Source organism: Staurois parvus, unplaced genomic scaffold (genome assembly GCF_062004578.1).
Source record: "Staurois parvus isolate SC_StPar_1 unplaced genomic scaffold, SC_StPar_1.0 ptg000155l, whole genome shotgun sequence".
In the NCBI taxonomy this organism is placed as follows: Eukaryota; Metazoa; Chordata; class Amphibia; order Anura; family Ranidae; genus Staurois; species Staurois parvus.
In genome coordinates, this window is record NW_028317951.1 from 24617706 (window position 1) to 24642093 (window position 24388).

Consider the following 24388-nt stretch of genomic DNA (forward strand, 5'->3'; position numbering starts at 1 on the left):
CATTACCTTTAGGATGGCTCCATTTGCATGCCCTCAGAAAGGACAGCATAAGCTGTTTAGATACCTGATGGTGATCAACAGCCTTTTTTTAAATATACAGCTGAGGTTTGTAGCTGTAAATGTCCAGTAAAAAAAGGAGCTGGTGGAAGAAAATATTTTACTAATGGTTGCTTTGAAGAAATTCTTGAATTTAATTTGTAAGCTTCATGCTAGAGTATACAGCTCATCCAAAATTGAATTATGAATAAGCGTAAATTGTTTTGCTCATTTTCCATCTCCAGTAACCCACATACTGCAGTTCAGGCACTTTAATCAACAATCACGCCAAAGCTGTCAGCATGCTGTAGAGTTTGGCATTTGCTGGGCTGTGAAAAGATTCTAGGTCAGAGTTTGATATTTGATGACATCAGCAGCAGTATGTATTTCATATAACAAAGAACAAAATAGGATCTTTGTATAAGTGTACATACCGTTTCTCTAGATGAAGTTCCAGTCTGGTTTGAACAGTTTGAACTGTCAGAAATCCAATTCCGTCTTGCCATTTCTTCCCATTCAGCTTGCATCTTATCCCAAAATTCAGTGTCTGACTAGGAAAGATATAATTAAGTCTTTAGCTTATCTTACTACAAATGTATGAATATTTTTATTTAGTTATGCTCTGTCTCCTTGGTATGCATTGCTTTAGGGACTTGCAAGAATACAACAAAGCATTCTGTATGATATAAAGAAAATGAAATGCAAGTGCATCATTAGTGCTGTTAGTAATTATGTTAGTTTCCCTCTTCAAACTAGGGAGTTCCGGTTCACATGTGGCCGTGCAATGGGTGGTCCTTGCTTGCTGTGTATGTAACTGTAAGCCCACTGAGTTCTTAGGCTATTTTGGCAGTGTGGGGGAGGTCTCACACCCTGTACATGGGGTACCTTTTCAAGCATGCACTCATAAATGCCCTGGGATGAGGCGGAGGTCATGTTCAAGTGAAATCAACCTTATGGCGGCCCCCGACTTAGAGATGAGCTGTGCACTGTGTGTAGTGATTAACCTTACAGAGTCTCTCTGTGAAATACTGCATCCCCTGACACTACACACCTCACTGTAACTGTTGCATTTAGGAGGAACACCACTGGGCCTATGCCCACTCCACCTGACTGGTGTACCTCTGCCACCTCACTCCCAGTGACAGAATGGGGTCCTGTTGTGCACCTAGTGTGGACCATATATGTGCACACTTCTCCTTCTCTCCTGTACCAGGCAGTGAGGCTGAGGGTCTCCATAACGTGAGTTGTTCCCAGTTGCTATGGGAAACCAACCACTGGAGATGGAGGCAGAACACCAACACCCTCGCTACTGGAGGACACCACTCACCTGACCCAGGTGTGACAAACGCGGCGTCAGACCCTTGACCTTCTCACCAAACTTGTGAACGAAGGACCAGCCAATCTAAAACCGCGATGTCACGTGCAGAACAATGCTATGCCCAGCTGCGCAACAATTTTCCAGCTAATTGGACCGCAATCTATGTACCGGCAGCCTGGAAGCGATTGTTACTGGGTCAGGTTAATTACGCAATTAACTCTTTACACTGACACCACCTCTTTTTTGTACAGAGAAAGAGGAACCTCGGTGATATCAGCTATAACACTATAATGGTTGAGATAATCATCTGTATAACACTGCCACCGCAGACCGTTTATACAGATGGTTAAACAAACAGTAGCGCTCTTTTTAGAGGCAGGAATTCGTAAATTGCAATGAAGAGCTATAGAAACAGTTCAACACTTTCAGAAGGAAAGATTTATTACTAAAGGTCAAAAGGGTCCAATAAAAATATTTACAGAAAAAAGATGTAACCAATATATATATATAAATATACAGAGAACAACAGCACAGCAAGAGATAACAGAAAGGAGGTTAAAGTACTTGCCAATCAACCTTGGGTTTGCAGATCAAGTTTCAGAGCGAAAGGGTATGGGTCTCCCAGGTTGGTTCTGATGGTAAAAGGGAGAATTCTTCAACTAAACTCTCTTAGGCCTGACAACCCATTTTGTAGTTCCCCAGTAGGGGGTGTCTCTGAAGTCAAGGACCAATACCCCATTTAGGGAGGGAAGGTCTGGGCGTAGGCCTAAACTAGAGCCAAAATCTCTTATAGTTCATATTTTGGCTCATAACTTTCCCTATGCACAAGTGACATTCCACCCGTGGGTAGGTTATTATGCAAACACATCTGAGGAATGATTAGATATGAAATTATACACTGAATGTTTCCAGAGATCTACTTTTCTGCTTTCCTATGTATTCCAGCCAAGGAGAGTGACCTATCAAACTGTTTGTGTCCTCGTGGTCCATCTGAAGATATGCCTGGTTTTTATGCAAGTCTCTCATATTCCAAGATATGAGACATAGGGGAAAAATGGATTTTAAAAGTGTTATCTGGTTCATGCTTCTCTGGAATGTCTTTGAACTCCTGGGAAGGCTTGCGTTATCTCTTACAATGTGCTAGATTGCACAGCTCTCTTAGACAACCAGGCACTTCAGGGCTCCCTGCTGTGTCCTGGCCTGTGACACTTTTTAACACACAGGCCATATGTCAATGTGTATGAACAGAGAGGAAGGGGGAGAATGAGGGGGAAATATGTTTGGCAGGATGGCTGACCCTTTGCCAAGATGGAGGTTGAAGCCAAAATGGTTGAACCGCATCCATCTCTGGGTGCACGACTGCCACACCAGGTACCATGCTTCATGACAGGCAGCTATTTGATTAAACAAGTTCTTTGGTTAAACATAACAACTACTCTATTCCTTCACTCCAATACTTTGTTAATCTCTTGTGGCTGACTTGCTTCACACCCCATATGTGCTTTAACTCACCCGAGTTAGTTTAGCTGCCATGTAACTGTCATGCACTCCTTTAGTAACTTCAGACCAGGCTTAGAAAAAGTTTAAGAACTTTATTGAAAGTTCAATAGCCAAACATAATAAAGTGCAACACAGTTCTAAACTGAACCGGAACTAGCTGTTCTGATTTGTGGTTGCCCATGCATACCTCAAATGGTGATTGTCCAATACTGGTGTAAATCCATACTTGGCAGTTTCTCCAAAATGGTTGGCATCTTTTAGAGGACTGCAGGGCCCAGCAGCCACCCTCCGGAAAGAGATGTCATGACATCACTGACACTGATCGAATCCCAAAAACAAACTGAAATGGAGACCGCCATACTCGGCCTTACAACCTTATATTAGCAGCACAGGGTGGGTAGGCTGCGTCCCAAAAGCCCAGGAAAAAGGACAGAACAATATAACCCCATCCCCTGGCTTGGGTCAGCCACTGCTCACTAATTAAAGTAGGCAACCTGCCTATGCACATACATAATTAATACTATTCTACTATTAACAAATTAAGGGCTTGAGCCTGTAAAAAAATGTACCTAGCACCTACCTGCTGTTGATGTTCTTATGAACAGTATATGCAACATTTCACTGATACACATAGGCCATATAAAGGCAAAAAATGGCATTTAAGAAATTTATCCTCCCCTATTTTCTCAATATTAAGGCTCTTTGATTCAGGTACTCTACTGGCTGGTACCACTTACTCTTTGTGAAGACCATGCCACCAGAGGGGGCCTGAGGCAGAAAAAAATTCTACTGTTTATGGTAAGCATACCTATCATTGCCATATATTCTCCATTGTGTTTATATGAACTACATGAGCTGCTTATGCTTGTATTCATGGCTAGACTGCAAAAAAAAAAAAATGGAATAAATAAGAAAAAAAATAGCTCAGATGTAATAGCTCCTTTGGAAATCACCAAAGCTTCTGGACTGCCAGCCCATGGCTGATAATCTGGAAGCTATACACACTAAGGAATTGGATGCCATTTCAAAGAGTTTATTTGTTTCACACTTTTGAATTACAAAATCTTTAATCTACAGCGAGCAGATGCAAAATGTACAGAAACTTTACAGAGTACAGAAACCCCATATAGTAATTAATGCATTTCCTTGTAAGAGTTGTAAATCAATAGCAGTGTAATCCTACTTTATGTGCAAGCTGCAGTTTCAAGTTGCTGTGTGCAGATTCCTAATTAGAGGGAAGCAGGTGCATATCATAATTCCTTCCTATTCTGTGTCTAAGAAAGGGCACACTGGTGTCTAAAATGTTTACATATTTAATCAAGTGTAAAATAGTATGAAATAACCAAGGCTTGATGATTTCCCATTGTGAATTCCAACACTGTAAGGAAAAATAAAATCAATTCTTTACAAATATGATAAATTGTAATCTTTTCTTAGAAGCAAAGGAATGACATGTGGCACTGAGCCAAGCTATCAAATCCATAATACAACAAAATATCTATCAGCTAGCAGCATACTTCACATTATATGTCATCTGATGCCAGTAGGGGATGTGAGGAAATTCAATATACAGATAACTGTGGAAAATCAGTAAACTCCAGTACTATCACCTTTTATTATAGCCTTACATCAGTGAAGTAATCCAAAGTACTTATATTCTATTAAAACATTTTTACAAGGAATGTATAGTATTTTGTATATATTTTCCCCATCTTAATTATACCAGGATAAAAAAATTATTTTGTTTAATTTTTACTCCACTAGATATGAATTACTGTATATAAGTATTTTATATTTCCAGCCAGTAGGTTTAACTGATTGTTCTTAGCTGATATGTAGAACAATTCTGTTCATAGTTATCAACATATTGCCCAAGATCAAACTGAAACACAACTGAAACATTCAGAATACCCCTATACCCCATCTGTTTTGTTCAGCTGAGGCTATATGGAGTTTCAAATACAGAAAGAGAATTTCCGAGAGGGAACTTGAAAGTAAACAGCTACTACTGTGCTCTCCCTTATTCCAAGGCTGTGTGAAAATTGTGCTAAATACATCATACTAAACATGTATTTACAATAAATAAATAGAATATACCCCAAATGATCTAATACATGCTTTCCCTGCATTACATATCTTTTTTCTTATGTGTTAATTTTACAGTGATAATGTCTTGTTCAGTTATTGTAAATAGATGTGCGTATATGTCTGAATTATAATCTAAAATAAAGGTTTATGCAGACTAGGCATGTGACTTAAATTTGAGTTGAGGTAGAGTTTGACCCCCAACTTTGCTTGTCCACTGTTAAGGGAAATAGTGAACTACTGAGTTTGGTCACCTTCGTACCCAAACCAATTACCATAATGCATTTCATAAACTGAACTGGGGTCATGTGGCAGAGTATGGCCAATAATGGGTGTTTCTAAATATGCCAATCCCATCCCTATAAAAGAAAGCTCTCCCATCATCTGTTTGTCATTGTATGTTGGAATTGGATCAGATAGGGACAGCTGATAGTCGTATACATTTCAGGTACAGATAGTTACTGCTGTACAGTGTTAGATACAAAGCTATACAGTGATATAAATGTTGCTGTGTTGTGCTACTTTACAGTGACCTGCAGTGGCTACAAAGAGTGGAGAATACCATCTGTATTTACTGTGATGTATAGTGTCCATTACTTGCAGTGGGTTACCTATTATTGCATACCACCCATTGTATTTTCCCAGCAGGTTTCTGCTAGGAAAGAAAATGTAAAAAAATAAAAGAATGGGTTTGGGGTGTAAAATAAATGTTAAATTATCTATAAAACTGTACTACATTTTGTATGATTTGCTAAGGTATTGCACACTACACTCATATTATGCACATGGCACTAATAATGTTTTTTTTATTACAAAATCACATTTAGATTTAGATTTATAAGAAACAACTCTGCCTATTTACTGTCTAAGTTTTTTTCATAACTATGTAGATATCACATTAATATAATAACTGTAAATTGTGTTGAATACCCAGAACAGTTATTTGGAAAGTATCTCTTCTCTGCAGTGTTTATTGTTAATTTGGAACCACTGATCAATATAAAGATAATACTTGCCTGTCTGTAAAATTTCCAAAACATGGGTTACAGTGTTATAGGATTGGTGTTGGAGTTGTGTTTGTTAAATTTTTTTTATTAAGGGAGGTATATTTTATCTACAGTATATATAATTTTGTTTTGGTCTTTTAATTTTTATTTTTTGGGGTTAATAGCGTGAACTTGTTGCTGACACAGGCAAAGCTCCCTGTTTTTGGAAGCAAGTCATACTATTGTTGTCCAACTTTGCACAAAATGACCACATTACCACATTGTGAAGTGCACAAAAGCATTACATCCTCAATCAAACTATTACCATACCTGGCAGTAAAATTAGGCAATACTTTGTTTTCATCATCATTGTCTTGAAGGTCAAAAGGAGAAGCAGAAGATCTTTACATTTAGCACATTTTGCATCCCAAGGCACAAGCGGTGGTTAGGCTGCATCTTTGAGAGCCAGGGCAAGTCTATCTTTCCTTTCTGACAGTGGACATTTTACACAGCCAGAGCACATGGAGGAGGTGGTGGAGTGAATAACCAAGCTTTCATCATCATCCTACTTCCTCTCTTTTTCCACATCATCTACATATAATGCCACTGTTCCCCCATAAACTGCTATTGAGGAGTCACTTGATTTGAGCACACCATCAGTAATTTGCTGCAGGAGGATGCACAGGAATTAATTTAATCAGATTTTGAGAAAGAGTACCATAGGCATAGAGTGAGGGGACAACAAGCAAGATGAAGCAATTGATAGTGATGTTCCTACACTTGCAGCTTACTGACAAATAGGCTGGAGTGATGAGGATGGTGGGGATGTTCAAGTCTCGGACCATACCTGAATGCCAGAGATTGTAGAGGAGGAAAGTGAGAGAGAGGCACAAAATCAGTGAGGCAGCATGCCATCCAGGGGCAGCTTACAGAGGAGTGGAGGGAGCAGTCCCCATATTCCACCAGATGGCACTGCTTCATTAGTGCAGATCCTGGTATCAACAGGTCTATGACCGCAGTCTAGGCCTTTTTTCACACAACTGCTGCAGACAGCACCATAGTGGTTTGCAGCTCTTGCCTGCAGTGTGTCAAGTGGGATAAATCTACCAGTCATATGGGTGACCACAAAGCTTGGTGCTTGGTTGATACCAGTAGTAAAACAATATGCCTGCACCCCTTCTCCCTCTCACACCTCCCTGTCACCCTTTCCCCCCACTACAAAAGAATAAAAGAATATCTATCTTCATTTGCTGCAACCTCTTTTTCCTTGAGTTATAGGAATGAAAGTCTTGCAAAGTTTATGAAAGGCTTACCTTCCCTTGTGGCAATGCAGAGAAGGACCAAGCATAGGTTTCAACCTCGTTGTAAGTCTCCCAACAAACCCTATCAGCCACCATCTCCAGCTACATCCTTGATCAAGCAACTCCCAGTCTCCCACATACCCAACGTTTCAATTTCAGCTTGGAAAAATTGCTGGCTTCACAGCTGCTCCCATTCCAGCTGGTAGTCTGCCCCCTTCCATGACTTTGTAGCCTATGTTACACCACAGTGATAGGAATCCAGGCACTATTTTTCACACAGGAGGTCATCACTGCCCTCCGCTAACATGTGGAAGTTAACATCTCATTGCAGTGGAGCATGCAGTCAGCAGCAGGGTCCACATGACCACAGACATATGGTCAAGAAAACGGGCAGGGAAATTACATCTCTTTAATGACACACTGGGTAAATTTGCTGATAACATGGAAGAAAGCAGGTTGGGGCACAGCACTGGAACTGGTGGCAATTCCCATGTTCTGGTGATTGTGACAGCTCAATTCTATCCCCTCCACCTCAATGGCCTCATTCACCGAATCTTCAGAGTCATCAGTTCCCTCCCAAGGGACCAAGAGCCTGTGCACTTGGCTCAGGCAAAACACTGCCATGCTGTTTTGCAGCAGGTATGCCTGGAGTTCAGAAACCACAGTGGGGCAGAGATTTTGTCAGCTCTTTGGGGGGAGGCTGAGAAATGACTAACTACCTTCAGCAGGGAAAGTTCAAACACATGCTTTGCCTGGCACATGTCCTCAATTGGATAGTGGAACAGTTCCTCATTAGGTACTCTGGATTCCATGATTTCCTATGTCATAGCCATACAGTGTTTGCTGGGCTGAAATTCATCGCCGCCACAATTTGCGCACACACTGTAACTCCACCGTGACTATGCTGTAGCACGAAGTCCAGGATAAGGACAGGCTCTGGGGATCTATTTTTTTTTCCATCACATCATTGGCCCCATATTCAGGATAAGCCTATCATCTTGTAATCATTAGAATAGGTAACCAGAATACTGAGCTGCAACAAAGAGGGGGAGTTAAGGAACAAAAGAAAAGTACAACTGTTAATTGGTCTTCAAGCCTCCCTGGCCTGAAGATGGAGTGAGAGGCTGGAGAGTGGAACCTGGGAGGGGGCTATCTACAGGCAGGTGCTGGAGAAAGGGATCTCCACTGTACCACCATCTACCAGGAGAGACAGCCTGAGCAGCAGGGAAGGAGACAGTCCAGTGGAGGGCCTGAAGGCAGCCACTAACCCATTAAGCTATCAGGAAGGACAGCGTGAGTAACCTTACACGCCCTGGGCCAAATAAGGAGAGAGGACAGTCAGGTGGAGAACCCAACTAGCTCCTCAACTGGGACTGTTGAAGTTGGCAGTTTCTTGGTCCCCTTGCCCAGGGTATACCCTCCGTACAGCTGGGTGAAGAGGCAGATTCATCTGGGGCCTGATGAGGTACACCAGAGAGCTGGAGTGCTATCAGAGAAAAGACAGGATTTTGTTTTTATCCATAGACTTGTACATAGCTGCTAAGGAGTTCTCCTCATGGTTTACAGTTCCTTGGGCATCCCATGCATTCCTCAACCCAATCCAGGTTCAATACCTCTTAATAAAACTAAAAAAGCAAGCCTAAGGACTGGTTACTGTCTCCAGTGTGCAAGTGTGGAGGAAGAAAATGTGTGTTGCCTGGCTGTGCAAGGGAAAAAAACTCAATGACTTCTAAGGGGGTAGTGCTACAAAAGTCAGCTAATGAAAAGGCTTTAGGTTCATTCTTGGTATGATAGAGCACATACCTTCATTGTCTGGGCAATGGCTCCTTTTCTCTGTATTTCTTAGGAGTTTACAATTTATGTTATGTCACTTTCATCTGAGGTTATTAGGTCAGTTGTTTAATGTTTGGTACAAGATACAAGCACGATAATAAACCTAGCTTCTTGTATTCCTCATGTCCACAGACATTTTCCTGATGTTTCTAATAGGTTCCAGTCAAACATGAACAATTTCCATTTAAACTCACTTAGGTGACACACCCTACTTTTGGCTTTAATCACTCCCACCATTCATTTTGTGCCCCAAAAGCTAAATCCCTATTTGTGCCAGCATTTTCTGTTTGCTGTATGAGAGACCCGATTGGTAGAGGATGAGAACTCTACAGACATAGTACAGGTGAAACTCGAAAAATTAGAATATCGACCAAAAGTTCATTTATTTCAGTAATGCAACTTAAAAGGTGAAACTAATATATGAGATAGACTCATTACATGCAAAGCAAGATAGTTCAAGCCGTGATTTGTCATAATTGTGATGTTTATGGCTTACAGCTCATGAAAACCCCAAATCCACAATCTCAGAAAATTAGAATATTACATGCAATCAATAAAACATGGATTGTACATAGAACAATATCGGACCTCTGAAAAGTATAAGCATGCATATGTACTCAGTACTTGGTTTTGGGCCCCTTTTGCAGCAATTACTACCTCAATGCGGCGTGGCATGGAAGCTATCAGCCTGTGGCACTGCTGAGGTGTTATGGAAGACCAGGATGCTTCAATAGCGGCCTTCAGCTCTTCTGCATTGTTCGGTCTCATGTCTCATCTTTCTCTTGGCAATGCCCGACAGATTCTCGATGGGGTTCAGGTCAGGCGAGTTTGCTGGCCAATCAAGTACAGTAATCCCAAGGTCAATGAACCAGGTTTTGGTGCTTTTGGCAGTGTGGGCAGGTGCCAAGTCCTGCTGGAAAATGAAGTCAGCACCCCTATAAAGCTCGTCTGCAGAAGGAAGCATGAAGTGCTCCAAAATCTCCTGGTAGATGGCTGCATTGACCCTGGACTTAATGAAGCACAGTGGACTACATGGCTCCCCAAATCAACACAGACTGTGGAAACTTCACACTGGACTTCAAGAATCTTGCACTCTGTGCCTCTCCATTCTTCCTCCATACTCTGGGTCCTTGGTTTCCAAATGAGATGCAAAAGTTGCTCTCATCAGAAAAGAGGACTTTGGACCACTGAGCAACAGACCAGGTCTGTTTTTCTTTATCCCAGGTAAGACGCTTCTGACATTGTTTGTTGTTCAGCAGTTGCTTGACAAGAGGAATACGACATTTGAAGCCCATGTCCAGGATCTGTCTGTGTGTGGTGGCTCTTGATGCACTGACTTCAGCCTCAGTCCACTCCTTGTGAAAGTCCCCAACACTTTTGAATGGCCTTTTCCTGACAATCCTCTCCAGGCTGAGGTCATCCCTGCTGCTTGTGCACCTTTTTCTTCCACACTTTTCCCTTCCACATAACTTTCTATTAATGTGCTTTGATACAGCACTTTGGGAACATCCAACTTCTTTTACAATTACCTTTTGAGGCTTTCCCTCCTTATGGAGGGTGTCAGTGATGGTTTTCTGCACAACTGTTAGGACAGCAGTCTTTCCCATGATTGTGATTCCTACTGAACCAGACCATTTAAAGGCTCAGGAACCCTTTGCAGGTGTTATGGCTTAATTAGCTGATTAGATTGGGACACTTTGAGCCTAGAATATTGCACCTTTTCACAATATTCTAATTTTCTGAGATTGTGGATTTGGGGTTTTCATGAGCTGTAAGCCATAATCATCACAATTATGACAAATCACATCTTGAACTATCTTGCTTTGCATGTAATGAGTCTATCTCATATATTAGTTTCACCTTTTAAGTTGCATTACTGAAATAAATGAACTTTTGCACGATATTCTAATTTTTCGAGTTTCACCTGTATGTGCTTTCAGTTTAAGAAGGTTTGCTCATCTAGCCATGTCCAGATTTGCCACAGCACAAAAAACATGCCAGTTCCTTTGTTTGATGTATCCTTGTTTGCCCGCTTCCAGCTTTAGAAAGTATGAAATGAATAGATAGAGAAAAAACTATTTTCTATACAAACCGGGGAATTAAGCCTGTAGGGATATGTGTAGAAATACAAAAAAAATAACATTCTAAAGATCTGTGTTGATGGGATTTTGCTTTAAGTCTATATCTACCTGTCAATGAATTCTTAATAATCTCAGAAGCAACTCAATCTGATGTCAAACTAATGACACCAACACAAGCCGAAAGCCCATTGACACAGACCCTAATGATTCCCATTGAAATTTAATAACAATCTGCCAATCCTGTTTTTGGTTGGATCCAATAACAATCTACTGTCTGCATAATGTGATGACTTTTGGACTGTTTATTAAGAAAAATGATATTTTCCCAAGTTAGGAAATTCTAAGCTGACTGTCATGGGTTAACATCCCTAGTGAATTTCCAGTGATATTCCAAGAAGTTACTACACACACAATGAGTGGAAGAAACTGGTCTAAGAGACAATGAGATTCAAACACCACTATTTGGATGTCTGCAGGTGAACAAACACCTGGACCAAAGTGACAATGGTGAGAGGAAATCCTCATTGTCTTATCTCTCACAAAACCTTGGGAAGTGTGTGATTACCAAACAAAACTTCTTGAGCTGTCACAATAAGATATTGAATACTGAGGTTTAACTCCAGTCCAGTCTGTTTACACTAATTACCCAACAATGGATGAGGTTCTCCTTCACATTTCCTTGAACTGTGCATTCAGCACAAGGTGAAACCTGGGCCATTTAAGATACAAAGAAAAATGTGGTTTATATCAATGGAAATATTATCAAGGGTATATTTCCACATACCAAAATCTATTTAACAAAGTTGGGTATTTCATCCCACTCAACTGAAGATTGAAGTGATGAAATATAAGATGGTTTGCGAGTTGGGTAATTTCTACATTTCCAAAGGAAATCAGCCATTCCAATACAGTTCATAGATCAGAAAAATGAGAAACCAAATGTATTCACATCTTTCTATGGTCCTTATCCAAGGGTTAGTAGTGAAATCATCTATACTTGAATAGGAAATATATTGATCCATAAAGACATACTGCTTATATAAAAGTGTGAATCATCATTAAGACCACCAATTCATTTGTAATACCTGACTGTCCCCAGTGGACAGGTTAGGAACATCTCTAGGTCTGCAAACTGTTCAACCATCCAATCAACAAGCCTGTTGGGAGGTCCCTCGGAACAAAGGACTTGTATGGTTTAAAAGGCCAGACACCTAAAAGTGGAAGCAACTTAACAATCTTCCAAAGTCTTCTACGAACTTTAATCTTCTGACATCTTCTGATCACTTCTGAACTACTCCTGAAACTACTTCTTCACTACCCTACTACCACTATATACTGCACCATACCTCACTTGCTCCCTGCGGCCATTTTGCTGAAAACTTCCAGCTGCCATTTTGAAGGAGAAGATTTCCACCAGAGACGCTGATGCTCAGTTAAATTCTGGTGCCTGACTGCCCAGAAATACTTCTTTTCCCAACTGCATCCCACTGGGGAGTCCTCAAAATCAAGATTCTGGGAGTGGTGAGACTGTGCTAGAATATTGTAATTTTATTTGACATTTCAAACTTTCTACGATTTATAACATTTTATTGTGTGGTTAGGAATGTATTAAGGTCCTCTGAATTATTATAACTATAACTGTTTGCATATTGGTATTGAGGTTATATACTGCATATTAACTAATTTGTAGTGTTGTGTGGTGCTAATTATCAGAGATATTTTCTTATTTCCCTATGGCCACGAGAAATGAGAAATAATATCTGAAGCACTATAGGTTGCTACTAACCTCCCAAAATTTTGTTTTCTTTTATTTGAAAATCATATATTGTATGATCCCATATAGATATTAACATATTATATCTTTGATTGTGTGTAAGAATATATATTCATCACCAGTATTTTGCGTTTGTATTAATATATATATATACATTTTGTACATAAATAAATTTATTTATATATCAAAAAGGCAAATTTTGTGTATATGGTATGAAATCATATTGGTAAAAGAACTCAAGGTAAATTATTAAGTGGTGATCAAATTATTAAGGTGTCCAAATTATAGGTTTCTTAAATATTTGCCGTATTTTAACGGCTGGAGGCACTGCAATATTTTGTTTGAGAGGACACCACCCTAAGTATTTAGAATAAATTCTTACATAAACTACCACAATAACAGCCCCTCAGATACCTAGCAGCCAGCAAAGAATACTTCCTAATGCAGATAAATTTGCTCTTATTGTATTATGAAACTACTCCATCATCTTCCAATTGCAATACAAGTGTAGATCAGGGTAGCAGGCAAACAGAATCAATATTGTAATGTTTCAGATCCTTCTATAACCCTTTATCAAGCCTGAAGTTACAAATTGTTATGAACACTGTATACTCATCAACCAGTCATAATACTGTACATATGAATAGTGAACCTACTGGAAAATTCTTCATTACAGATAGTTTAAATCACTGTAGCACTACCTCCTTAAGGATTGCTGATGAATTTGGGTCCCCCTATAGTTCTGCACAGCCGGTCATTCAGTATTTTCCACACAAGCTTTTTTCCATAGACAGAAATCAGTCCTTGAGCGTTAATTTTGTTGTTTATTGAGGGGATTAGAACTCAGATAGGGTAAGAGGGGTATAGGATTACTAAGGGAACCGATATCCGAGGACAACTTCTTGAACAATTCACAAGCTTCTCCTTCTCTGATGCACTCTCTGTTGGAGTGCTAGCCAGCAGCTTCTAGTTGTACCACCCCAGGCCCTAGATGTACTCTTCACCCAGCAATCTGGAGACCTTTCCTGAGCAAGGGATCTTGTTCCTGTTCCTTTAAATGGTCACAGTCACTAGTAGGGGGCTAATCTGGTTTCCCACCAGAGTGCTCCTTTTCCTATCTGCCCAGGGGGTGCAGTGGTACTCACTCAGATCCTCTCCTGTACCGCTTGTGGGATGGCTGCTGCTACCAGGCCTATCAGCTGGGCTGCTCCTTTTCTGCCATACAGATGTTTCTTGCTCAGGGAGCCAGTGAGTCCCAAGTTTTCCTCCTTTCCAGCTCTGGGCTCACAGGCAGGCCCTATCTCACCAGGCCTCCTGGCAGCCTTCCTCCTCCAGCCTCATACTGTATCTTCCTGCTTCACACTCCTCTCCCACCACCACTCTCCTGCTACTGAGCAGACTCTTACACTTTTAAGGAAGTCCCAGCCCCTTGCCAATACTTCTGTTGGGGATTGGCTGAGGTCCCTCAAGAGTGCAGCCAGACACTCCTCAGAACCACCCACTACCTCCAAGGCCCTCCTCTGATAACCTCAGAGCAGGGGGAAATTCCAGAGGGGCTGGCCTGCAGAGTCTCTTAGCCTTGACTACAATTTGACCCCTCTGGCTATCACGCCTGAGCTGCTAACCAGCTCCTGACTAACAATTAGGGTCTAGCCACCCTAGCTGCACTAGGAGGGTGCTACATAACTATATACCAAAATATCATGTGACTACAATATACTCTACTATCTACACATTCAAGTGAACTCAAATAATAACCACAGCAAAAAAGCAGAGAAGACCATCATATTATACAAGTTTCTGTCCTGATTAACATAGGGGAACCCCAGAATGGAAACCGCACATTTGTCACATTATGATGTCAATTAGAGATGAGCGAATCGAACTTGGCGAAGTGGAATTCGTTTTGAAGATTAGGAAAAATTCGATTCGCGCCGAATCCGAAAATTAGCAGACTTCGGATGCGCGAATCGAAATTTTCCAAAAATGGCGGCGACATGTGTGGCGACGGAGCGGGGATCTCTGGGAAGGCGCACAGACAAGGCGTGCTGACCCATAATGCATTCATTCATGACATGTGATCGCATTAGCCAATCAGCAGCCAGCCAGCCAGCACTGTGTAATGGTCGAGCTATAAATTGCGGCCATCTTAGAATTCTCCATTAGCCTCCGGTCATTCAAGAGAGACAGACCTCTCTGTATTAGGGACAGAGTTAGGGCCAAAGAGACTTTAGGGCCACAGAATCGTTACTTAGGGACACAGAATTGTTACTCAGAGACACAGAATTGTTACTCAGGGACAGACACAGAATTGTTACTGAGGGACACAGAATTGTTACTGAGGGACACAGAATTGTTACTCAGGGACACAGAACTGTTACTCAGGGACACAGAACTGTTACTCAGGGACACAGAACTGTTACTCAGGGACACAGAATTGTTACTCAAGGACAGACACAGAATTGTTACTCAGGGACACAGAATTGTTACTCAGGGCAGACACAGAATTGTTACTGAGGGACACAGAATTGTTACTGAGGGACACAGAATTGTTACTGAGGGACACAGAATTGTTACTCAGGGACACAGAATTGTTACTCAGGGACACAGAACTGTTACTCAGGGACACAGAACTGTTACTCAGGGACACAGAATTGTTACTCAGGGACACAGAACTGTTACTGAGGGACAGACACAGAATTGTTACTGAGGGACACAGAATTGTTACTGAGGGACACAGAATTGTTACTGAGGGACACAGAATTGTTACTGAGGGACAGACACAGAATTGTTACTGAGGGACACAGAATTGTTACTGAGGGACACAGAATTGTTACTGAGGGACACAGAATTGTTACTGAGGGACACAGAATTGTTACTCAGGGACACAGAATTGTTACTCAGGGACACAGAATCGTTGAATTAAAGAGTATGTCAGACAACACGCAGAGGAGTGGCAGAGGAGGCAATGTTTCAGGAGCGAGCAGACGTGGCAGCAGAGGAAGGGGTCGAGGCAGCACTAGTCGCAGCCAGAGGCCAGTGCTCCCGGTGTCATCCAGCGGTTGTGACTCAGGGACACAGAATTGTTACTGAGGGACACAGAATTGTTACTCAGGGACACAGAACTGTTACTCAGGGACACAGAACTGTTACTCAGGGACACAGAACTGTTACTCAGGGACACAGAATTGTTACTCAGGAACAGACACAGAATTGTTACTGAGGGACACAGAATTGTTACTGAGGGACACAGAATTGTTACTGAGGGACAGACACAGAATTGTTACTGAGGGACAGACACAGAATTGTTACTGAGGGACACAGAATTGTTACTGAGGGACACAGAATTGTTACTGAGGGACACAGAATCGTTACTGAGGGACACAGAATCGTTACTCAGGGACACAGAATCGTTGAATTAAAGAGTATGTCAGACAACACGCAGAGGAGTGGCAGAGGAGGCAATGTTTCAGGAGCGAGCAGACGTGGCAGCAGAGGAAGGGGTCGAGGCAGCACTAGTCGCAGCTAGAGGCCATTGCTCCCGGTGTCATCCAGCGGTCGTGACTCAGGGACACAGAACTGTTACTCAGGGACACAGAACTGTTACTCAGGGACACAGAATTGTTACTGAGGGACACAGAATTGTTACTGAGGGACACAGAATTGTTACTCAGGGACAGACACAGAATTGTTACTCAGGGACAGACACAGAATTGTTACTGAGGGATACAGAATTGTTACTGAGGGACACAGAATTGTTACTGAGGGACACAGAATTGTTACTCAGGGACAGACACAGAATTGTTACTGAGGGACACAGAATTGTTACTGAGGGACACAGAATTGTTACTCAAGGATACAGAATTGTTACTCAGGGACACAGAACTGTTACTCAGGGACACAGAATTGTTACTCAGGGACAGACACAGAATTGTTACTCAGGGACAGACACAGAATTGTTACTGAGGGATACAGAATTGTTACTGAGGGACACAGAATTGTTACTCAGGGACACAGAATTGTTACTCAGGGACAGACACAGAATTGTTACTGAGGGACACAGAATTGTTACTCAGGGACACAGAATTGTTACTCAGGGACACAGAATTGTTACTCAGGGACACAGAATTGTTACTCAGGGACACAGAATTGTTACTCAGGGACACAGAACTGTTACTCAGGGACACAGAATTGTTACTCAGGGACAGACACAGAATTGTTACTGAGGGACACAGAATTGTTACTGAGGGACACAGAATTGTCACTCAGGGACAGACACAGAATTGTTACTGAGGGACACAGAATTGTTACTGAGGGACACAGAATTGTTACTGAGGGACACAGAATTGTTACTCAAGGACACAGAATTGTTACTCAGGGACACAGAATTGTTACTCAGGGACACAGAATTGTTACTCAGGGACACAGAACTGTTACTCAGGGACACAGAATTGTTACTCAGGGACAGACACAGAATTGTTACTGAGGGACACAGAATTGTTACTGAGGGACACAGAATTGTTACTGAGGGACACAGAATCGTTACTCAGGGACACAGAATCGTTGAATTAAAGAGTATGTCAGACAACACGCAGAGGAGTGGCAGAGGAGGCAATGTTTCAGGAGCGAGCAGACGTGGCAGCAGAGGAAGGGGTCGAGGCAGCACTAGTCGCAGCTAGAGGCCATTGCTCCCGGTGTCATCCAGCGGTCGTGACTCAGGGACACAGAACTGTTACTCAGGGACACAGAACTGTTACTCAGGGACACAGAATTGTTACTGAGGGACACAGAATTGTTACTGAGGGACACAGAATTGTTACTCAGGGACAGACACAGAATTGTTACTCAGGGACAGACACAGAATTGTTACTGAGGGATACAGAATTGTTACTGAGGGACACAGAATTGTTACTCAGGGACACAGAATTGTTACTCAGGGACAGACACAGAATTGTTACTGAGGGACACAGAATTGTTACTGAGGGACACAGAATTGTTACTCAAGGATACAGAATTGTTACTCAGGGACACAGAACTGTTACTCAGGGACACAGAATTGTTACTCAGGGACAGACACAGAATTGTTACTCAGGGACAGACACAGAATTGTTACTGAGGGATACAGAATTGTTACTGAGGGACACAGAATTGTTACTCAGGGACACAGAATTGTTACTCAGGGACAGACACAGAATTGTTACTGAGGGACACAGAATTGTTACTCAGGGACACAGAATTGTTACTCAGGGACACAGAATTGTTACTCAGGGACACAGAATTGTTACTCAGGGACACAGAATTGTTACTCAGGGACACAGAACTGTTACTCAGGGACACAGAATTGTTACTCAGGGACAGACACAGAATTGTTACTGAGGGACACAGAATTGTTACTGAGGGACACAGAATTGTCACTCAGGGACAGACACAGAATTGTTACTGAGGGACACAGAATTGTTACTGAGGGACACAGAATTGTTACTGAGGGACACAGAATTGTTACTCAAGGACACAGAATTGTTACTCAGGGACACAGAATTGTTACTCAGGGACACAGAATTGTTACTCAGGGACACAGAACTGTTACTCAGGGACACAGAATTGTTACTCAGGGACAGACACAGAATTGTTACTGAGGGACACAGAATTGTTACTGAGGGACACAGAATTGTCACTCAGGGACAGACACAGAATTGTTACTGAGGGACACAGAATTGTTACTGAGGGACACAGAATTGTTACTGAGGGACACAGAATTGTTACTGAGGGACACAGAATTGTTACTCAGGGACACAGAATTGTTACTCAGGGACACAGAATTGTTACTCAGGGACACAGAACTGTTACTCAGGGACACAGAATTGTTACTCAGGGACAGACACAGAATTGTTACTCAGGGACACAGAATTGTTACTGAGGGACACAGAATTGTTACTAAGGGACACAGAATTGTTACTGAGGGACAGACACAGAATTGTTACTGAGGGACACAGAATTGTTACTGAGGGACACAGAATTGTTACTGAGGGACACAGAACTGTTACTCAGGGACACAGAATTGTTACTCAGGGACACAGAATTGTTACTCAGGGACACAGAACTGTTACTCAGGGACACAGAACTGTTACTGAGGGACAGACACAGAATTGTTACTGAGGGACACAGAATTGTTACTGAGGGACACAGAATTGTTACTGAGGGACACAGAATTGTTACTGAGGGACAGACACAGAATTGTTACTGAGGGACACAGAATTGTTACTGAGGGACAGACACAGAATTGTTACTGAGGGACACAGAATTGTTACTGAGGGACACAGAATTGTTACTCAGGGACACAGAATTGTTACTCAGGGACACAGAATTGTTACTCAGGGACACAGAATCGTTACTCAGGGACACAGAATCGTTTAATTAAAGAGTATGTCAGACAACACGCAGAGGAGTGGCAGAGGAGGCAATGTTTCAGGAGCGAGCAGACGTGGCAGCAGAGGAAGGGGTCGAGGCAGCACTAGTCGCAGCCAGAGGCCAGTGCTCCCGGTGTCATCCAGCGGTCGTGTCTCCACCGACAACCCTGCCGTCATCGATTGGTTGGCATGGTCGTCTTCCTCTTCCCAGGTCACCTCTGACACCTACAGCCAACGGTCGGTGGGTACGTCAGACACAACCGTTAGTTGGCATGGCCCGGGAGCAAGCCCACTGAAATCACGTGTCCTCTACCTGCCCCTGTCCTTTGGTGTTCCCTCACCAAGCAAAGTATCGCATGCTGTGGGCTCAGCCCCACTGTACAGTGAGGAAGAGCTAACAGAGGGCGGTCAGGAACGGGGGGAGACATCCGCCTCTTCAGCAGCCAGGCGAAGAAGTACTGGCGAGGAGAGTGGCTCGGTAGCCGGTCTAGAGACAGGTCTGTCTCCTGACCCACACGCAGCCGAGGGGGCTAGTAGTGAGGCGGAGACCCTAATTGATGATGATGAGGCTGATCGCACTTGGCAGCCTCGTCGTCATCAGGCTATTGCTTCCGCATCATCAGGAGAAGAGGGTGCCAGCTTGGCAGCGAGCAAAACAGTCGGTGGGTTGCCCAGGAGGCAGCAGGGTCGCAGTAGTGTCAGTGGAGGCAAACGGCCACGGAGTAGAGCACCAGCTCCACTGCAGCCTACCACCACGGCCAGTAGTGGTGCCGGTGTGCACGGAGGAAGTAGCAGTCAGCCAGTGAGGAGTAGCGGGGGCAAAGTTTCCTACTCGGCGGTGTGGCAATTTTTCGTCAAGCCGCCCGAGGAAGTAAACGTAGCTGTATGTCGACTATGTGGCCAGAAAGTCAAGCGTGGCCCATGTCTCCATCGCCACACTCTGCCATGTGCCACTTTCAGGTCTCCTCACACTGCTGGTGGGTTCCATTTTGTCATAGGGTGCTGGCAGATTACGGGCCTCCCATTGCTGCTGCCAGGCCCGTAATCTGTCATGGGCCCCTGTACCGCCTCCTCATGCTGCTGCCAGGTCCAGAGTGTGTCATGGGTCCCTGCACGGCCTCCCATTGCTGCTGTCTCCATCGCCACACTCTGCCATGTGCCACTTTCAGGTCTCCTCACACTGCTGGTGGGTTCCATTTTGTCATAGGGTGCTGGCAGATTACGGGCCTCCCATTGCTGCTGCCAGGCCCGTAATCTGCCATGGGCCCCCTTACCGACTCCTCATGCTGTGACGTTGCAACAAGGTGGAATTCAACCCTACATATGTTAGACCGCCTTTACGAACAGCGAAAGGCCATCACCGATTTCCTGATGTTACAAGCGGATAAAGGTACTCCCCTGTGTAACTTAGATGTCAGCCATTGGCAGCTCATGCGTGACACCTGCCGCTTGCTCAGGCCCTTTGAGGAGGCCACGCTATTCGTGAGTCGGCAGGACTATGGGATGAACGACGTCATTCCTCTGTTGCACGTCCTGGAACAAATGCTGTTAACAATGGCTGGTCAGGGTGCGGTAGACGTGGTGCACAGATCTCAACGCCACATGACCCCTGTGGGGGCAGGACAGGAAGAAGAGGAGGAGGTAGAGGAGGACATTGGTGCTCAGGAATTATTGAGTGAAATGGGTGGTTTTTCCACTCAGCGGACAGGAGTGGAGGAGCAGGAGCATCTGGTAGAGGAGGAGGAGGAGACAGAGGACCCAGACGCACCGTGGCAGTATGCTGTGGAGATGGAGGCAGGGAGTCCCTCGCATTCCTTGGCACAAATGGCCCATAGCATGCTCGGTTGCTTGCGTAGCGACAGCCGAATAATAACCATCAGACAGAGGGATGACTTTTGGCTGTCCACCTTGTTGGACCCTCGCTACCGTTCAAAAATGGTGGCCTTTTTCACACCTGCTGAGAGGGAGGCCAAAATAAAGTACTATAAAAACCACCTATGTAGTCAGTTGGTCTCTGCCTTTCTGCGCCAACGTCCATCCTCAGACACTGTGGGCCCTGTGCGCTTGCGTTCCGCTGCCATGGCAGCAGGGGAGGGGTGGGGTGGTAGGAGCAGTGGCAGCTCCACCAGCAGCGGCTGCCTCAGTCTGCAGTCGATGATGAGTAGCTTTCTTCACCAGCGCAGTGAGGAAACTAGTAACCAGCAGCAGCATCAGGTGGACCTGGAGCAGGACCTCAAACAACAGGCTTGGGCCTACTTGGACAGCACCCTGCCAACCGAGGTAGACAATCCCCTTGACTACTGGGCAACGAAACTTGACCTTTGGCCCCAACTAGCTGAATTTGCCCTTGAAAGGCTGTCATGCCCGGCCAGTAGCGTGGCATCGGAGCGCGTGTTTAGTGCGGCAGGAGGTATTGTAACTCCGCGGAGGACACGACTGTCCACCCAAAGTGTGGAGAGACTCATGTTTGTGAAAATGAATCAGGCGTGGATTAGTCTGGATTTCAAACCACCAGTTCCTGACACAACTGACTAAATCCGCCATGAATCATGCCCCAAACATGTTATTATTTTTAACATAGGCCTCTGTATGGCCTTCAATTTAAGCTGCTTACGCTTCGCCACTCTGCCATGGGCCCCTGTACCGCCTCCTCTTGCTGCTGCCAGGTCCAGAGTGTGTCATGGGTCCCTGTACGGCCTCCCATTGCTGCTGTCTCCATCGCCACACTCTGCCATGTGCCACTTTCAGGTCTCCTCACACTGCTGGTGGGTTCCATTTTGTCATAGGGTGCTGTATGGCCTCCCATTGCTGCTGCCAGGCCCGTAATCTGCCATGGGCCCCCGTACCGACTCCTCATGCTGCTGCCAGGCCCGTAATCTGTCATGGGCCCCTGTACCGCCTCCTCATGCTGCTGCCAGGTCCAGAGTGTGTCATGGGTCCCTGTACGGCCTCCCATTGCTGCTGTCTCCATCGCCACACTCTGCCATGTGCCACTTTCAGGTCTCCTCACACTGCTGGTGGGTTCCATTTTGTCATAGGGTGCTGGCAGATTACGGGCCTCCCATTGCTGCTGCCAGGCCCGTAATCTGCCATGGGCCCCCGTACCGACTCCTCATGCTGCTGCCAGGTCCAGAGTGTCTCATGGGTTCCTTTACGGCCTCCCATTGCTGCTGTCTCCATCGCCACACTCTGCCATGTGCCACTTTCAGGTCTCCTCACACTGCTGGTGGGTTCCATTTTGTCATAGGGTGCTGGCAGATTACGGGCCTCCCATTGCTGCTGCCAGGCCCGTAATCTGCCATGGGCCCCCGTACCGCCTCCTCATGCTGCTGCCAGGTCCAGAGTGTCTCATGGGTCCCTGTACGGCCTCCCATTGCTGCTGTCTCCATCGCCACACTCTGCCATGTGCCACTTTCAGGTCTCCTCACACTGCTGGTGGGTTCCATTTTGTCATAGGGTGCTGGCAGATTACGGGCCTCCCATTGCTGCTGCCAGGCCCGTAATCTGCCATGGGCCCCCGTACCGACTCCTCGTGCTGCTGCCAGGTCCAGAGTGTCTCATGGGTCCCTGTACGGCATCCCATTGCTGCTGTCTCCATCGCCACACTCTGCCATGTGCCACTTTCAGGTCTCCTCACACTGCTGGTGGGTTCCATTTTGTCATAGGGTGCTGGCAGATTACGGGCCTCCCATTGCTGCTGCCGGGCCCGTAATCTGCCATGGGCCCCCGTACCGACTCTTCATGCTGCTGCCAGGCCCGTAATCTGTCATGGGCCCCTGTACCGCCTCCTCATGCTGCTGCCAGGTCCAGAGTGTCTCATGGGTCCCTGTACGGCCTCCCATTGCTGCTGTCTCCATCGCCACACTCTGCCATGTGCCACTTTCAGGTCTCCTCACACTGCTGGTGGGTTCCATTTTGTCATAGGGTGCTGGCAGATTATGGGCCTCCCATTGCTGCTGCCAGGCCCGTAATCTGCCATGGGCCCCCGTACCGCCTCCTCATGCTGATGCCAGGTCCAGAGTGTCTCATGGGTCCCTGTACGGCCTCCCATTGCTGCTGTTTCCATCGCCACACTCTGCCATGTGCCACTTTCAGGTCTCCTCACACTGCTGGTGGGTTCCATTTTGTCATAGGGTGCTGGCAGATTACGGGCCTCCCATTGCTGCTGCCAGGCCCGTAATTGCAATGGGCCCCCGTACCGACTCCTCATGCTGCTGCCAGGCCCGTAATCTGTCATGGGCCCCTGTACCGCCTCCTCATGCTGCTGCCAGGTCCAGAGTCTCTCATGGGTCCCTGTATGGCCTCCCATTGCTGCTGTCTCCATCGCCACACTCTGCCATGTGCCACTTTCAGGTCTCCTCACACTGCTGGTGGGTTCCATTTTGTCATAGGGTGCTGGCAGATTACGGGCCTCCCATTGCTGCTGCCAGGCCCGTAATCTGCCATGGGCCCCCGTACCGCCTCCTCATGCTGCTGCCAGGTCTAGAGTGTCTCATGGGTCCCTGTACGGCCTCCCATTGCTGCTGTCTCCATCGCCACACTCTGCCATGTGCCACTTTCAGGTCTCCTCACACTGCTGGTGGGTTCCATTTTGTCATAGGGTGTTGGCAGATTACGGGCCTCCCATTGCTGCTGCCAGGCCCGTAATCTGCCATGGGCCCCCGTACCGACTCCTCATGCTGCTGCCAGGCCCGTAATCTGTCATGGGCCCCTGTACCGCCTCCTCATGCTGCTGCCAGGTCCAGAGTGTCTCATGGGTCCCTGTACGGCCTCCCATTGCTGCTGTCTCCATCGCCACACTCTGCCATGTGCCACTTTCAGGTCTCCTCACACTGCTGGTGGGTTCCATTTTGTCATAGGGTGCTGGCAGATTACGGGCTTCCCATTGCTGCTGCCAGGCCCGTAATCTGCCATGGGCCCCCGTACCGACTCCTCATGCTGCTGCCAGGCCCGTAATCTGTCATGGGCCCCTGTACCACCTCCTCATGCTGCTGCCAGGTCCAGAGTGTCTCATGGGTCCCTGTACGGCCTCCCATTGCTGCTGTCTCCATCGCCACACTCTGCCAT

The 24388-nt window shown here is 45.2% G+C and overlaps 1 protein-coding gene across 3 annotated transcripts in view; it reads right to left on the minus strand.

The window, feature by feature from the left end:
* PEX5L (peroxisomal biogenesis factor 5 like) overlaps positions 1-24388 on the minus strand; it is a 350959-nt gene that overhangs the window by 37460 nt on the left and 289111 nt on the right. For all 3 annotated transcript variants that reach the window (XM_089675554.1, XM_089675556.1, XM_089675555.1), the window contains one exon: positions 471-587. In XM_089675554.1, the coding sequence (XP_089531680.1) occupies positions 471-587 (117 nt within the window). The remainder of the gene's footprint in view (positions 1-470; positions 588-24388) is intronic.